The 14,800-nt window shown below is 47.8% G+C and overlaps 1 protein-coding gene across 3 annotated transcripts in view; it reads left to right on the top strand.

Annotated features, from left to right (window-relative positions):
- LOC137381490 (ubiquitin carboxyl-terminal hydrolase 2-like) overlaps nt 1-14,800 on the top strand; it is a 147,511-nt gene that overhangs the window by 107,740 nt on the left and 24,971 nt on the right. The window contains exon 1 of one of the 3 annotated variants that reach the window (XM_068054169.1): nt 5,024-5,275. The exons of the other annotated variants lie outside the window; for them this stretch is intronic. Within the exon in view, the coding sequence (XP_067910270.1) occupies nt 5,126-5,275 (150 nt within the window). The 5' untranslated portion in view covers nt 5,024-5,125. Of the gene's footprint in view, nt 1-5,023; nt 5,276-14,800 lie in introns of those variants that run through there. 3 annotated transcript variants of the gene reach the window in all.

Raw genomic sequence — 14,800 nt, 5'->3', positions numbered from 1 at the left:
AAACCCAGTCTTACTCATGCAACACTAGTCAGGAGGTTATGGGTTTGACTGCACTCCAATGCAGTACTGAGGGAGTGCTGCACTATTGGAGATGCCATGTATTTGAATGAGACATTAAATTGAGGCCCCTTCTGCCCTCTCAGGTGAATGCAAAAGGTCCCAATGCAATGTTCTGAAGAATATCTGGGAATGTCTCTCTGGTGTCCTGGCCAATACTTAGCCTTCAGACAGCATGACTAAAACAGATTATCTGGTCATTATCACATTGCTGTTTGTGGGATCTTGCTGTGTGCAAATTGGCTGCTGCATTTCCACGTTAGAACAGTGACTATGCTTCAAAAGTACTTAATTGGCTGTAAAGCACTTTGGGAAGTCCTGAGGTCAAGAAAGACGCTATATAAATGCAAATCTTCCTTTCTTTATCACTTTGGCAGTTGTTGGACTAACAAAGCACAGTAGAAATGATGGTTTTGCTTGTTTAGTGAATCGACTGGTTTTTGAAAAGAAAACTGGCTGTAAGTTTCTCAGCTGTCAGTCACCCACTGAAGATTTGCTTCAGATAAATCAAGCCATTTGGCCGTACTGCACCATGTTGACGTTTATGTTCCACATGAGCCTCTTCCCACCTTCCTTCATCTAACCTACCAGCATATCCTTCTGTTCCTTTCTCCTTCATGTATTTAACTAGCTTCCCCTTAAATGCATCTGTGCTGTTCACCTCACATACTCCACGCGGTAGCGAGTTCCACATTTTCACCACTCTCTGGGTAAAGAAGTTTTTTCTGAATTCCCTAATGGATTTATTAGTGACTATCTGATATTGATGGCCCCTAGTTTTTAACTCCCCCACAAGCGGAAAATCCTCTCTACGCCTACCCTATCACACCCTTTCATAATCTTAAAGACCTCTATCAGGTCACCCCTCAGTCTTCCCTTTTCTAGACCTGTTCAGTCTTTCCTGATGGGTATAACCTCTCAGTTCTGGTATTATCCTTGTAAATCTAATACCTTTTTAAATAATATAGAGACCAGAACTGTTCACAATGCTCCAAGTGTGATCTAACCAAGGTTCCATACAAATTTAATATAATTTCCCTGCTTTTCAATTCTATTCCTCTAGAAATTAACCCCAGTGATTTTTTTTTTGTGGTCTTATTAATCTGTGTTGCTACTTTGTAATTTGTGAATTTGTACCCCAGATCTCTCTGCTCCTCTGCCATATTTAGACAATTATTGTCCAGGTAGAATGTAGCTTCCTTAATCTTCCTACCAAAATGTATTACCTCGTACTTCTCTCTATAGAAATTAATTTGTCAATTAAATGCACATTCCCAAAGTTTATTGAAGTCTTCCTGTATTTAGTCACAGTTTACCTGTGTATTACCTCAGCCCCCAATTTGGTGTTGCCTGCAAATTTAGCAATTTTACTTTCAGTTCCAAATTACTTGTTTGTTCAGTCTCATGATGTGTTAATAGCCGCTGACAGCACAACCACCAACCAAAACAAAACAACTAAAGCACAAAGGAAATCCCAGGTTCCATCGCTGCTCCATGCTGCGTCTCAGCCTGGTACAAAAGGGGCTGTTACAGGTAATGCAGCTGTAGTTTGATATTTAATAAAGTGAGCCGTTTTGACTCCTCAACTTTCCCTCTGATTTCTACCCTTCACCCTCCCTTGGAATGCAGCCCCACACACCCAATAATTGCCCGAGTTACTAAGCAAAGGCCTTTCTTTGTAATTGATCTCAGACAGCAAGTGTCAGCAGGCTGTTTGGCCAAGTGGGGTATCACAGTTACCTGAGCCTGATCTTTTCTTTAACAGATACCGACACAAGAATAACCAGCAGGAATTACTGGCTAATATTCATGAGCTGGAACCCTGGCTGATTTCCACCCTAGCATAAGATTCGCTAACCCTCATCACTAACTGGGGATCAAACCTTTTGGGCTGCCGACACTTGGATGAGGGGCCTTCGTATCTGATGGGTGGAAGATTTGAGCCTCCCTGTCTCGGCTCACACGCAGAGGTGCCCAGTGCCTCGAGGGGAGACAGTAACAGCTGCACCTAAACCGTCACTATATTGTCCCCAAATAAAACTACATACTGCAGATGCTGGAAATTGGAAAACAGTAACAGAAAAAGCTGAAACCATTGAGCAGGTCAGGCAATAGAGACATCGAAATCAGTCAGTTCCACACTTCTAAAACCCAGTCCTTAAGATCTGGAATAAAAACAGGAAATGCTGGAAATACTCAGCAGGTCTGGCAGCATCTGTGGAGAGAGAGGCAGAGTTAACGTTTCAGGTCAGTGACCCTTCAGCAGAACTGACAAATATTAGAAATGTAAAAGATAACAAAAGAGGTGTTGATAGGACAAGGTCCTATTCTAATATTTGTCAGTTCTGAATAGGGTCACTGACCTGAAACGTTAACTCTGTTTCTCTCTCCACAGATGCTGCCAGACCTGCTGAGTATTTCCAGCATTTCCTGTTCTTATTTCAGATTTCCAGCATCTGCAGTATTTTGCTCTTAAGATCTGAAACACTGACTGACTGACTGACATGCTGAGTGTTTCTGGATTTTTCATTTACTGTTTCCCAATACGGTTCTGGTTTTCAGCATTTAATTTTAAATGCCTGATGTTCAAATAAAGAAAGGGAAAACTCACTTCCAAGTTAGAAGGTTGTGGGTTCAAGACCCATCCCAGACACTTGAGCTCTTGATCCATGCTGACGCTCCCAGTGCAGTACTGAGGGAGTGCTGCACTGTCAGAGGTTGCCATTTGTCAGATAAGATATTAAAATGAGGCCCCGTTTGCCTCCTGAGGAGGATGTCACAGTGCAGAAGGAGGCCATTCGGTCCATCGTGTCTGCACTGGGTCTCCAAATGAGCAATTCCCTCAGCTCCATTCCCCCGCCTTCTTCCCGTAACCCTGCACATTCTTCCTTTTCATATAACAGTCTAATTCCCTTTTGAATGCTTCAATTGAACCTGCCTCCAACACTCTCAGGCAGCGCATTCCAGACCTTAACCACTCGCTGTGTGAAAAGTTTTTCCTCAATTACTTTAAATCTGTGCCCTCTCGTTCTCAATCCTAAAAGATCCCATGGCACAATTTCAAGTAGAGCAGGTGAGCTCTTCATGATGTCCTGACCATGATTTATCCCTCAACCAATGCAGTGTGTGGGAGATTGCTGTACACAAATGGACTGCTGTGTTTCCTACTTTGCAATGGTACTTCATTGGGTGTAAAATGCTTTGGGATGTGCTGATGTTGTGAAAGGTGATATATAAATGCAAGTCTTTCTCTTTTACATTCTTCTTTGGCCTCCTTGTCTCGAGAGACAATGGATACGCGCCTGGAGGTGGTCAGTGGTTTGTGAAGCAGCGCCTGGAGTGGCTATAAAGGCCAATTCTAGAGTGACAGGCTCTTCCACAGGTGCTGCAGAGAAATTTGATTGTCGGGGTTGTTACACAGTTGGCTCTCCCCTTGCGCTTTTGTCTTTTTTCCTGCCAACTACTAAGTCTCTTCGACTCGCCACACTTTAGCCCCGCTTTAATGACTGCCCGCCAGCTCTGGCGATCGCTGGCAACTGACTCCCACGACTTGTGATCAATGTCTTTTACATTATGCCTCAATTAATTGGAAACTGCATCACAAAATATTATCAGCATTCCTATCGGCAATGAGGCCAGACTACATTCTTGATGATGTGACAATGTTTAGTGACACTGCATGATTTAGAGTTAGTGGTAAAGGGTAAGGGGCTATGAATAGTTAGTCATTGGGGTTAGTGGTTAAGGTTGGAGTTGGTAGTTGGAGTTGGTGGTTAAGGTTGGAGTTAGTGGTTGGAGTTGGTGGTTAAGGTTGGAGTTGGTGGTTAAGGTTGGAGTTAGTAGTTGGAGTTGGTGGTTGGAGTTGGTGGTTAAGGTTGTTGGTGGTTAAGGTTGGAGTTGGTGGTTGGAGTTGGTGGTTAAGGTTGGAGTTGGTGGTTAAGGTTGGAGTTGGTGGTTGGAGTTGGTGGTTAAGGTTGGAGTTAGTGGTTGGAGTTAGTGGTTGGAGTTGGTGGTTGGAGTTGGTGGTTAAGGTTGTTGGTGGTTAAGGTTGGAGTTGGTGGTTGGAGTTGGTGGTTAAGGTTGGAGTTAGTAGTTGGAGTTGGTGGTTAAGGTTGGAGTTGGTGGTTGGAGTTGGTGGTTAAGGTTGGAGTTGGTGGTTAAGGTTGGAGTTGGTGGTTAAGGTTGGAGTTAGTGGTTAAGGTTGGAGTTAGTGGTTGGAGTTGGTGGTTAAGGTTGGAGTTAGTGGTTGGAGTTGGTTGGAGTTGGTGGTTAAGGTTGTTGGTGGTTAAGGTTGGAGTTAGTGGTTGGAGTTGGTGGTTAAGGTTGGAGTTAGTGGTTGGAGTTGGTGGTTAAGGTTGGAGTTAGTGGTTGGAGTTGGTGGTTAAGGTTGTTGGTGGTTAAGGTTGGAGTTGGTGGTTGGAGTTGGTGGTTAAGGTTGGAGTTAGTAGTTGGAGTTGGTGGTTAAGGTTGGAGTTGGTGGTTGGAGTTGGTGGTTAAGGTTGGAGTTAGTGGTTAAGGTTGGAGTTAGTGGTTGGAGTTGGTGGTTAAGGTTGGAGTGGTGGTTGGAGTTGGTGGTTAAGGTTGGAGTTGGTGGTTGGAGTTGGTGGTTAAGGTTGGAGTTGGTGGTTAAGGTTGGAGTTAGTGGTTGGAGTTGGTGGTTAAGGTTGGAGTTGGTATTTAAAGTGAGAAATTTAAATATTGACAACAGGAGACAAATCCAGATATTATTTCCTGAAGGAAATTTGTCTACTTTGCATTTGAAGGATTCAATATTAAAGGTTTACTGAAGGAACCCAGTGCAGTTTAACGTGGTGTTGGCTAATGTTTTGAATATATTAAATTCATGGGGAAGGTGCGGGATCAGAGACAGGGACAGAATGTTGGACAGAAGCCAAACTCCACCTCCAGCTGCACACTGGCTCCTCGGTACCTGACGTGTGAGGCTGGCCGGCCGGGGCTTCATATATCCCGGCTCCGGGCCGCTGCTTGTGCTGCTTGTTCGGAGCCGCTTTGCCGAGTGTTTGCGGATTCCGAAGCCCCAGAGCGAGAGTCCGGCCTCTCTCCGGCCATGCCCACCATGCGGCAATCTTACACAGTGACCGTAGCAGAGGAGCCGCTCCTCAGCCTCTTCAGCAAGGAGCTCCGCAGGAAGAGTCCCAGTGTCTCCGGCTCCATGCTGGTCTCCACCTTCGTCGGACTCCTCATCAACCAGGCTAAGGTAAGGAGAGTCCGGAGCCCGGTCAGTGGGTCTGTGTCCGGGCTGCTGTGCACTGACCACATCTGCACAAGGGGCTGTAATACAACCGATCCATCAGCATCAGCGATATCAGTCTTGGAGTCTGTGCATTTTTATTTTTAATGTTTTTCTCCTGCTCAGTAACCAGCGGATCCAAGAGGGAAAAGTGCGGATTTCCCGGTGTAACTGCGGTCACACAGCAGAGATAAAAGAATATGAAATGTTGGAGGATCTATAGGCTTTTAAAATAAATGTATCAATCTCCTGACGATCTGAGACATGAAACCAAATGGATGAATTTCATAGACTCTGGCATCGCGGAAAGAGGCCATTCAGCCCATCGTATCTGTGCTGGCTCTTTGAAAGCTAGCCAGTTAATCCCCCTCCCCTGCTTTTTCCCCATAGTCCTGCAAATTTTCTTTCCTATTGAAATATTTATCTGATTCCCTTTTGCAAACTCCTGATGGAGCCTCCCTGGATGTTACTGCAACAAATTCTGCCTGGGCAGACTGTGAGCTAAGTCCAGGCCCAGCGAGGTGGGGAAGGGACCAGGTATTGACTTCAGACAGTCAATTACAAAGGAAACTAACCTGGCCACTCACTGGGTATTAGCTCATCCATGAAGGCAACAGAAAGCTGGTGCTAATAAGACCAATTCTCCAAATTCCCTCATGCACCTCCAGGAGAGGGGAGGAAATATCAATTGTTCTGCTATTTTGAGCCGTGAAAGATGCCAGGCTCCAGAGTGAAATAGTTCAGTGTCAATAAGCTTGCAGGGAGCTGGTCTCTCCTGTCCCACAGTGTGGGATCTTCACTAGAATGGACCCCACTGACTGTTTTATCTGCGATGTTGTGCTCACACCAGCTGCTCCAGGTCTCTCAGACAGTTGCAATTGGTCAAACCTCCTTGGATTCACTGAGCTAAGTGGTGAGGGAGACCTGGTTTGGGTTGTCCAGCGCCTGGCTGTAGCGAATCTGAGCTTCATCTGCACCAATCTGTGAGAGTCTTGTGGGCTGGGTCCAAGTGCCAACAAGGCACGTTCCCAGTATAATAATAGCTCTTGGGAGACCAAAATAGCAGTGACTTAGAGCTTTGAACCGTAAGTAACTGACGCAAGGTTACACCATTAATGATCCAGTGCAGGAAAACCGATGCATGTTCGTATTTGGATCTGCATTTCCCCTACCTCTTTATCTTTTTTCCTAACTACTCCCTCTCTCTGTCCCCTTTCCCTTGTTCTTCTCCTCCAAGTCCCTCCTTACTCATCTTATCTCCCCTGCTCTTTCTCCCCTGTAAACACTCTTTCCATCTCCATCACTGTCTCCCTTTGTTCTCTGTATCTCTCTTGCTCTCCACTCCCTCTCTCTCACTCACTCCAGCTACATCTTTTTGTGTGAAGTTCAGAGTTTATACAAAGAAGTCATGTGGGATGGTTTTAACTCTTTTTTTGCAATTTGATATTGCTGGTTTTTGGCATTCCCAGCATTCCCTGTGCTCCCCTCTCTCTCTCTAAGATATTCCCATCAAACTGAGCGTGTTCACCAGCAGAAGCTGTCAGTGGCTGGTAGTTTTGGTGATCATATGGCTGGATTCCTTGGCAGGATTGGTTTTCACATTTCTGAAATGCCTCCCAGACCCGGGTTAATCATTTAAGCAGCCTGCCTGCAAATGATGTAAGTGATTGTTTTCTGCTTGTTGTGTGCTGGATTGGGACACTGCTCCTCCTTCACCCTGTCTTCACATGCAGATGCACAGACCATAATCTAAACTGGTTTTGTCTGTCCCTGCCCCGTAACTATTGACTCTCACTGGGGTACGGGTCCCCCACTCTCCTGAGGGTGCTGACTCTCACTGGGGTACGGGTCCCCTCCTCTCCTGAAGGTGCTGACTCTCACTGGGGTACGGGTCCCCTCCTCTCCTGAAGGTGCTGTCTCTCACTGGGGTACGGGTCCCCTCCTCTCCTGAAGGTGCTGACTCTCACTGGGGTACGGGTCCCCTCCTCTCCTGAAGGTGCTGACTGTCACTGGGGTACGGGTCCCCTCCTCTCCTGAAGGTGCTGACTCTCACTGGGGTACAGATGCCCTCCTTTCTTGAAGGTGCTGACTCTCACTGGGGTTCGGGTCCCCTCCTCTCCTGAATGTGATGACTCTCAGTGGGGTACAGATGCCCTCCTTTCTTGAAGGTGCTGACTCTCACTGGGGTACATGTCCCCTCCTCCCCTGAAGGTGCTGACTCTCAGTGGGGTACAGATGCCCTCCTCTCCTGAAGGTGCTGATTCTCACTGGGGTACAGATGCCCTCCTCTCCTGAAGGTGCTGATTCTCACTGGGGTACAGGTCCCCTCCTCTCCTGAAGGTACTGACTCTCATTGGAGTACGGGTCCCTTCCTTCCCTGAAGGTGCTCTCATTGGGGTATGGGTCCCCTCCTCCACTGAAGGTGCTGACTCTCTTTGGGGTACAGATGCCCTCCTCTACTGAAGGTGCTGACTCTCACTGGGGTACGGGTCCCCTCCTCCCCTGAAGGTGCTGACTCTCTTTGGGGTACAGATGCCCTCCTCTACTGAAGGCGCTGACTCTCACTGGGGTACGGGTCCCCTCCTCTACTGAAGGTGCTGACTCTCACTGGGGTACAGATGGCTTCCTCTACTGAAGGTGCTGACTCTCACTGGGGTACAGATGCCCTCCTCTACTGAAGGTGCTGACTCTCATTGGGGTACGGGTCCCCTCCTCCCCTGAAGGTGCTGACTCTCACTGGGGCACGGGTCCCCTCCTCTACTGAAGGTGCTGACTCTCACTGGGATACAGATGCCCTCCTCTACTGAAGGTGCTGACTCTCACTGGAGTACAGATGCCCTCCACTACTGAAGGTGCTGACTCTCACTGGGGTACAGATGCCCTCCTTTCCTGAAGGTGCTGACTCTCACTGGGGTACGTGAGCCCTCCTCTCCTGAAGGTGCTGACTCTCACTGGGGTACAGATGCCCTCCTCTCCTGAAGGTGCTGACTCTCACTGGGGTACGGGTCCCCTCCTCTCCTGAAGGTGCTGACTCTCACTGGGGTACGGGTCCACTAATTGGCCACTCTCCATGTCCTTACCCAGTGGCCATTTTCAGGTGAGCTCCGATGGTGAGGCAAAGCATTTGAACCCTGGACCATCACTGCTGAACCTGATCCCATCCTCACCACACCTCAACTCATGAAGAGTAGGATTCCTGGCTGCTTGATCCCTTCCCCATCCCAAATTAAGGAGAAAGAAAGACTTGCATTTGTGTAGCACCTTCTGTGACCTCAGGGTGTCCCAGTGAAGTACTTTTTCAAGTGTCATCATTTGTTGTAATGTAGGAGACACAGCAGCCAATTTGCATAGAAAATACCCCACAAACAGCAATGTGATAATGGCCAGGTGATCTCTTCATAGTGATGTTTGTTGTGGGATAAATATTGGCCAGGACAGTGGGGGAAAACCCCAGCTTTTCTTTCAAATACTGCCATGGGATCATTTACACCCACGTAAGAGGGCAGATGGGGCCTCAGTTTGATGTCTGATCCGAAAATCAAGGCAGGGGTGTAAAATGATGGGGGTGCGGAGGGGTTGGTTATAAACGTGGACACTGTAAATCGGGGGGGGGGGGGGGGGGGTGTAAATCGGAGGAGGAGGTGTAAATGTAGGGCTGGGGTGTAAATATGGAGGATGTAAATTGGGGTTGGCAGTTAGTAGTTGGCAGGAAAAAAGACAGAGGTGCAAGTGGAGAGCCAACTGTGCAACAGCCCCGACAAACAAATTTCTCTGCAGCACCTGTGGAAGAGCCTGTCACTCCAGAATTGGCCTTTATAGCCACTCCAGGCACTGCTTCACAAACCACTGACCACCTCCAGGCGCGTATCCATTGTCTCTCGAGATAAGGAGGCCCAAAAGAAAGAAGAAAATTGGGGTTGGGGGGTGTAAATGTGGGTGGTGTAAATCGGGGTTGGGGGGTTTGTAAATCAGGCTGCCGTATCCCCCTCACCTGTTTTACACAACGTTCAAAGGTAAAATCCACCCCTCCCCATGTTTAAAAGCTGAGAGTAAATTGCCAGTTTTGGGCAATCTGCTGGAAAAACAAATGTGTGTCATGCTCGCTGATATGATGCCAGACGGAGCTCATTGCAACTGGAGTCAGATGAACAGCCGGTTAATCAAATTGCTGTAACGTCAGAGGCTCAGACGTCATTGCAGCGTCTATCATCTTCGCAAAAGGATTGAAGCTATGTTGCTATTCTCAGCAGGGCTGCACTCGTTAGATTATCTCAATTGCTATTTCTGTTCTCCTTGGCCTGGTTCAATATTTGTCCCTTGCTGCGGAGAAGAGTGACTATCAGTAAAAAAAGCAAATAACAGTTCCTCAAGCATAAGAATCTGATTTAGTCTGACTGCACATTTATGTTCACCGTCTCGACTGTAAAGATGTGATTTCTCTTCCTGATTGGATGATAGTGGTGTTATGGGGGTCGCAAATGAACTTGTGGCTTTTGCAGAAGCAATGTGATGTTTCTGTGCACTCTAATCCTGAATATCAATATGAAACACTATTCGTCAGTCCAAGGGACTCACGATTTGGACAGAGTCTGCAGTCTGTCTGACTGGTTCCACATTTGCCTCAATCACCGACTCCCTCAAATATTCACCCAATTATCCCCCAAGTTGTTCCCATATATCTGATTCCCCAGTCCGTCTGTTCTACTCTGTGCATAAATTAAGTATAACACAAAAGCAAAATACTGCGGTTGCAGGAAATCTGAAATTAAAAACAGAAAATTCTGGGAATACTCATCAGTAAAGGCCTGCTTAGGTCAGGAACAAAAGCCCGACCCCCACCCAACCGATCCACAGCCGACCCGAGCCCGACCCCACTCTACCCGAGCTGAGCCTGACCCGACCATCCCTTTACTTACCTTCCGACTGGGAAGCTCCACGAAGCTGCAGCGCATGCATGATGATGTCATTGTGGCGTCAATATCTCGTTACGCAGACTCAGTTTCGTCCCGGACTCCCAGCTCAGCTAAGTTTAAAAAAAATTTTTTTATACTTACCAGCAGAGCACTTCCCGTGTGTGTCCGGCCCGACCCGACCCGAGCCTGGAAGCCGGACCTGGAAGAGGGGCCTGACCCGACCCGAACCCGACACGTGTCGTCTGGTCCCATCAGGTTCGGGTCTGGTAGCAGTCCTTTACTCAGCAGGTCTGACAACATCTGTGGAGAGAGAAACCGAGTTAATGTTTCAGGTTGATGGTCCTTCATCAGAACTGTTCTGAAGTAAGGTCAGCAAACTGAACATTAACACTGTTTCTCTCTCCACAGATGTTGTCAGACCTGCTGAGTATTTCCAGCATTTATTGCCCATTCCTAATTGCCCTTGAGAAGGTGGTGGTGAGCTGCCTTCTTGAACTGCTGCAGTCCATGTGGGGTAGGTACACCCACAGTGCTGTTAGGAAGGGAGTTCCAGGATTTAGGAACAGCGATATAGTTCCAAGTCAGGATGGTGTGTGACTTGGAGGGGAACTTGCATGGTGGTGTTCCCATGCATTTGCTGCCCTTGTCCTTCTAGTTGGTAGAGGTCGCTGGTTTGGAAGGTGCTGTCTCAGGAGGCTTGCTGTGTTGTTGCAGTGCATCTTGTAGATGGTACACACTGCTGCCACTGTGCGTTGGTGGTGGAGGGAGTGAATGTTTGTGGATGGGGTGCCAATCCAGCGGGCTGCTTTGTCCTGGATGGTGTTGAGCTTCTTGAGTGTTGTTGGAGCTGCACCCATCCAGGCAAGTGGGGAGTATTCCATCACACTCCTGACTTGTGCCTTGTAGATGGTGGACAGGCTTTGGGGAGTCGGGAGGTGAGTTACTCGCCACAGGATTCCTAGCCTCTGACCTGCTCTTGTGGTCATGGTATTTATATGGCTACTCCAGTTCAGTTTCTGGTCAATGGTAACTCCCAGAATGTTGATAGTGGGGGATTCAGCGATGGCAATGCCATTGACTGTCAGGGGGAGATGGTTAGATTCTCTCTTCTTGGAGATGGTCATTGCTTGGCACTTGTGTGGCGCGAATGTTACTTGCCACTTATCAGCCCAAGCCTGGATATTGTCCAGGTCTTGCTGCATTTCTATACGGACTGCTTCAGTATCTGAGGAGTCGCGAATGGTGCTGAACATTGTGCAATTATCAGCAAACATCCCCACTTCTGACCTTATGATTGAAGGAAGGTCATTGATGAAGCAGCTGAAGATGGTTGGGCCTAGGACACTACCTTGAGGAACTCCTGCAGTGATGTCCTGGAGCTGAGACGATTGACCTCCAAAAACCACAATCATCTTCCTTTGCGTTCGGTATGACTCCAGCTAGCGGAGTGTATTCCCCCTGATTCCCATTGACTTATAGTTAACGTTTCGGGTCAGTGACCCTTCATCGGAACCCCCCATTGACTCATGTTTTTCTGGGGGTTCCTTGATGCCATATTCGGTCAAATGCTGCCTTGATGTCAAGGGCAGTCACTCTCACCTCACCTCTGGAGTTCAGCTCTTCTGTTCATATTTGAACGAAGGTTGTAGTGAGGTCAGGAGCTGAGTGGCCCTGGCGGAACCCAAACTGAGCGTCATTGCGCAGGTTATTGCTAAGCCAGTGCCGCTTGATAGCACTGTCGATGACACCTTCCATCACTTTACTGATGATTGAGAGTTGGCTGATGGGGCGGTAATTGGCCGGGTTGGACTTGTCCTGCTTTTTGTGTACAGGACATACCTGGGAGATTTTCCACATTGCTGGGTAGTTGCCAGTGTTGTAACTGCACTGGAACAACTTGTCTAGGGGCATGGCAAGTTCTGGAGCACAGGTCTTCAGTACTATTGCCGGAATATTGTCAGGGCCCATAGCTTTTGCAGTATCCAGTGCCTTCAGTCATTTCTTGATATCACTTGGTGTGAATCGAATTGGCTGAAATCTGGCATCTGTGGTGCTGGGGACTTCAGGAGGAGGCCGAGATGGATCATCAACTCGGCACTTCTGGCTGAAGATTGTTGCAAATGCTTCAGCCTTATCTTTCGCACTGATGTGCTGGGCTCCCCCATCATTGTGGATGGAGATATTTGTGGAGCCACCTCCTCCAGTTAGTTGTTTAATTGTCCACCACCATTTACGGCTGGATGTGGCAGGACTGCAGAGTTTAGATCTGATCAGTTGTTTATGGGATCTCTTAGTTCTGTCTATCGCATGCTGCTTACACAGTTTGGCACGCAGATAGTCCTGTGTTGTAGCTTCACCAGGTTAATACCTAATTTTGAGGTATGCCTGGTGCTGCTCCTGGCATGCCCTCCTGCACTCTTCATGGAACCAGGGTTGGTCTCCTGGCTTGATGGTAATGGTAGAGTGGGGGATATGCCGGGCCATGAGGTTACAGATTGTGGTTGAATACAATTCTGCTGCTGCTGATGGCCCACAGCGCCTCATGGATGCCCAGTTTTGCATTTCTAGATCTGTTCGAAATCTATCCCATTTAGCACGGTGATAGTGCCACACAACACGATGGAGGGTATCCTCAATGTGAAGATGGGACTTCATCTCCCACAAGGACTGTGCGGTGGTAGCTCCTACCAATACTGCCATGGACAGATGCATCTGCGGCAGGCAAATTGGTAAGGACAAGGTCAAGTAGGTTTTTCCCCCTTGTTGGTTCCCTCACCACCTGCCGCAGACCCAGTCTAGCAACTATGTCCTTTAGGACTCGGCCAGCTTGGTCAGTAGTGGTGCTACCGAGCCACTCTTGGTGATGGACATTGAAGTCTCCCACCCAGAGTACATGCTGTGCCCTTACCACCCTCAGTTCTTCTTCCAAGTGCTGTTCAACATGGAGGAGTACTGAGTCATCAGCTGAGAGAGGGCAGTAGGTGGTAATCAGCAGGAGGTTTCCTTGCCCATATTTGACCTGATGCCATGAGACTTCACGGGGTCTGGAGTCGATGTTGAGGACTCCCAGGGCAACCCCCCCCCCCCCCCCCCCCAGACTGTATACCACTGTGCCACCACCTCTGCTGGGTCTGTCCTGCTGGTGGGACAGGACATACCCAGAGATAGTGATGGCGATGTCTGGGACATTGTCCGTAAGGTATGATTCCGTGGGTATGATTATGTCAGGCTGTTGCTTGACTTATCTGTGGGACAGCTCTCCCAACTTTGGCATTAGCCCCCAGATGTTAGTAAGGAGGACTTTGCAGGGTCAATAGGGCTGGGTTTGCCGTTGTCGTTTCCGGTGCCTAGGTTGATGCCGGGTGGTCTGATCGGTTTCATTCTGTTTTATTGACTTCGTAGTGTATAGATACAACTGAGGCTTGCTAGGCCATTTCAGAGGGCATGTAAGAGTCAACCACATTGCTTGAGTCACATGTAGGTCAGACCAGGTAAGGACAGCAGATTTCCTTCCCTAAAGGACATTAGTGAACCCGATGGGTTTTTACAACAATCGACAGTGGTTTCATGGCCATCATTAGACTAGCTTTTTAATTCCAGATTTATTAATTGAATTCAAATTCCACTCTCTGCTGTGGTGGGATTTGAACCCATGTCCCCATAGCAATACCCTGGGTCTCTGGGTTACTAGTCCAGTGACAATAACAGTCCGCCACCGCCTGTGCACCTTTTCTGTAAACTTGAGCTTTAGAAAGTGGTGAGAATGTGGAACTCACTACCACAGGGAGTGGCTGAGGTCAATAATGTAGATGCATTTAAGGGGAAGCTGGATAAACACATGAGGGAAAATGGAATTTCAGGATATGCTGAGAGGGTTAGATGAAGAAAAGTGGGAGAAAGCTTGTTTGGAGCATGAGCACCAGCATTAGATCTGTCGGGTCATTGTGTATTGACAGATATATCTCTAAACCAGGAATAATTAAATTAACTTTCTCTGAGAGTGGGGCTTTTAGGATATTTGACTTTCCTTTTCATGTTTGTAACAAATATAAAGGAGAGTACCAACACTGCAATAGAGGAATACCACCCGTCAGAGTAAGGACTGGGTGAAATGCGAAAGGGCTGCAGGAAAATTAACTGGAACCTTTTCTGAATTTTGCCTGGCAAGATGGATGTTAGGATTGTAGTACCAGCAGATATGGGAGTGCCGAACAGTTACTGGGAGTTATTATTCAAAGAGGAACGGGACTGGAAAAACGGATTGGGTGTAAAAAGTGGCTGGATCTATGGTTTTGATTTAACGTCTCATCCAAAAGACGACCTCTCTAGCAGTGCAGTGCTCCCTCAGTACTCCCCCTCCAAAGGTGTGGGACTGCTTTTGTACTGACCCTCTGACAGTGCGATGCTTCCTCTGTACTGCATTGGGAGTGTCAGCCTGGAGTTTGTGCTCAGATATCTGGAGTGGGACTGGAACCCATGACTTGCTGATTCACTGAGCTACCCACTGAGCCACGGTAGTGCTGTATATTTATATGACCAGTGCTCTTTGCAACCTTATCCTGTACCCCTCTGCAATAGA

The sequence above is a fragment of the Heterodontus francisci genome, chromosome 22 (genome assembly GCF_036365525.1).
Source record: "Heterodontus francisci isolate sHetFra1 chromosome 22, sHetFra1.hap1, whole genome shotgun sequence".
Taxonomy (NCBI): Eukaryota; Metazoa; Chordata; class Chondrichthyes; order Heterodontiformes; family Heterodontidae; genus Heterodontus; species Heterodontus francisci.
The sequence above is the reverse complement of the archived record's forward strand: the minus strand, read 5'-3'. Positions and strand labels throughout refer to the sequence as shown.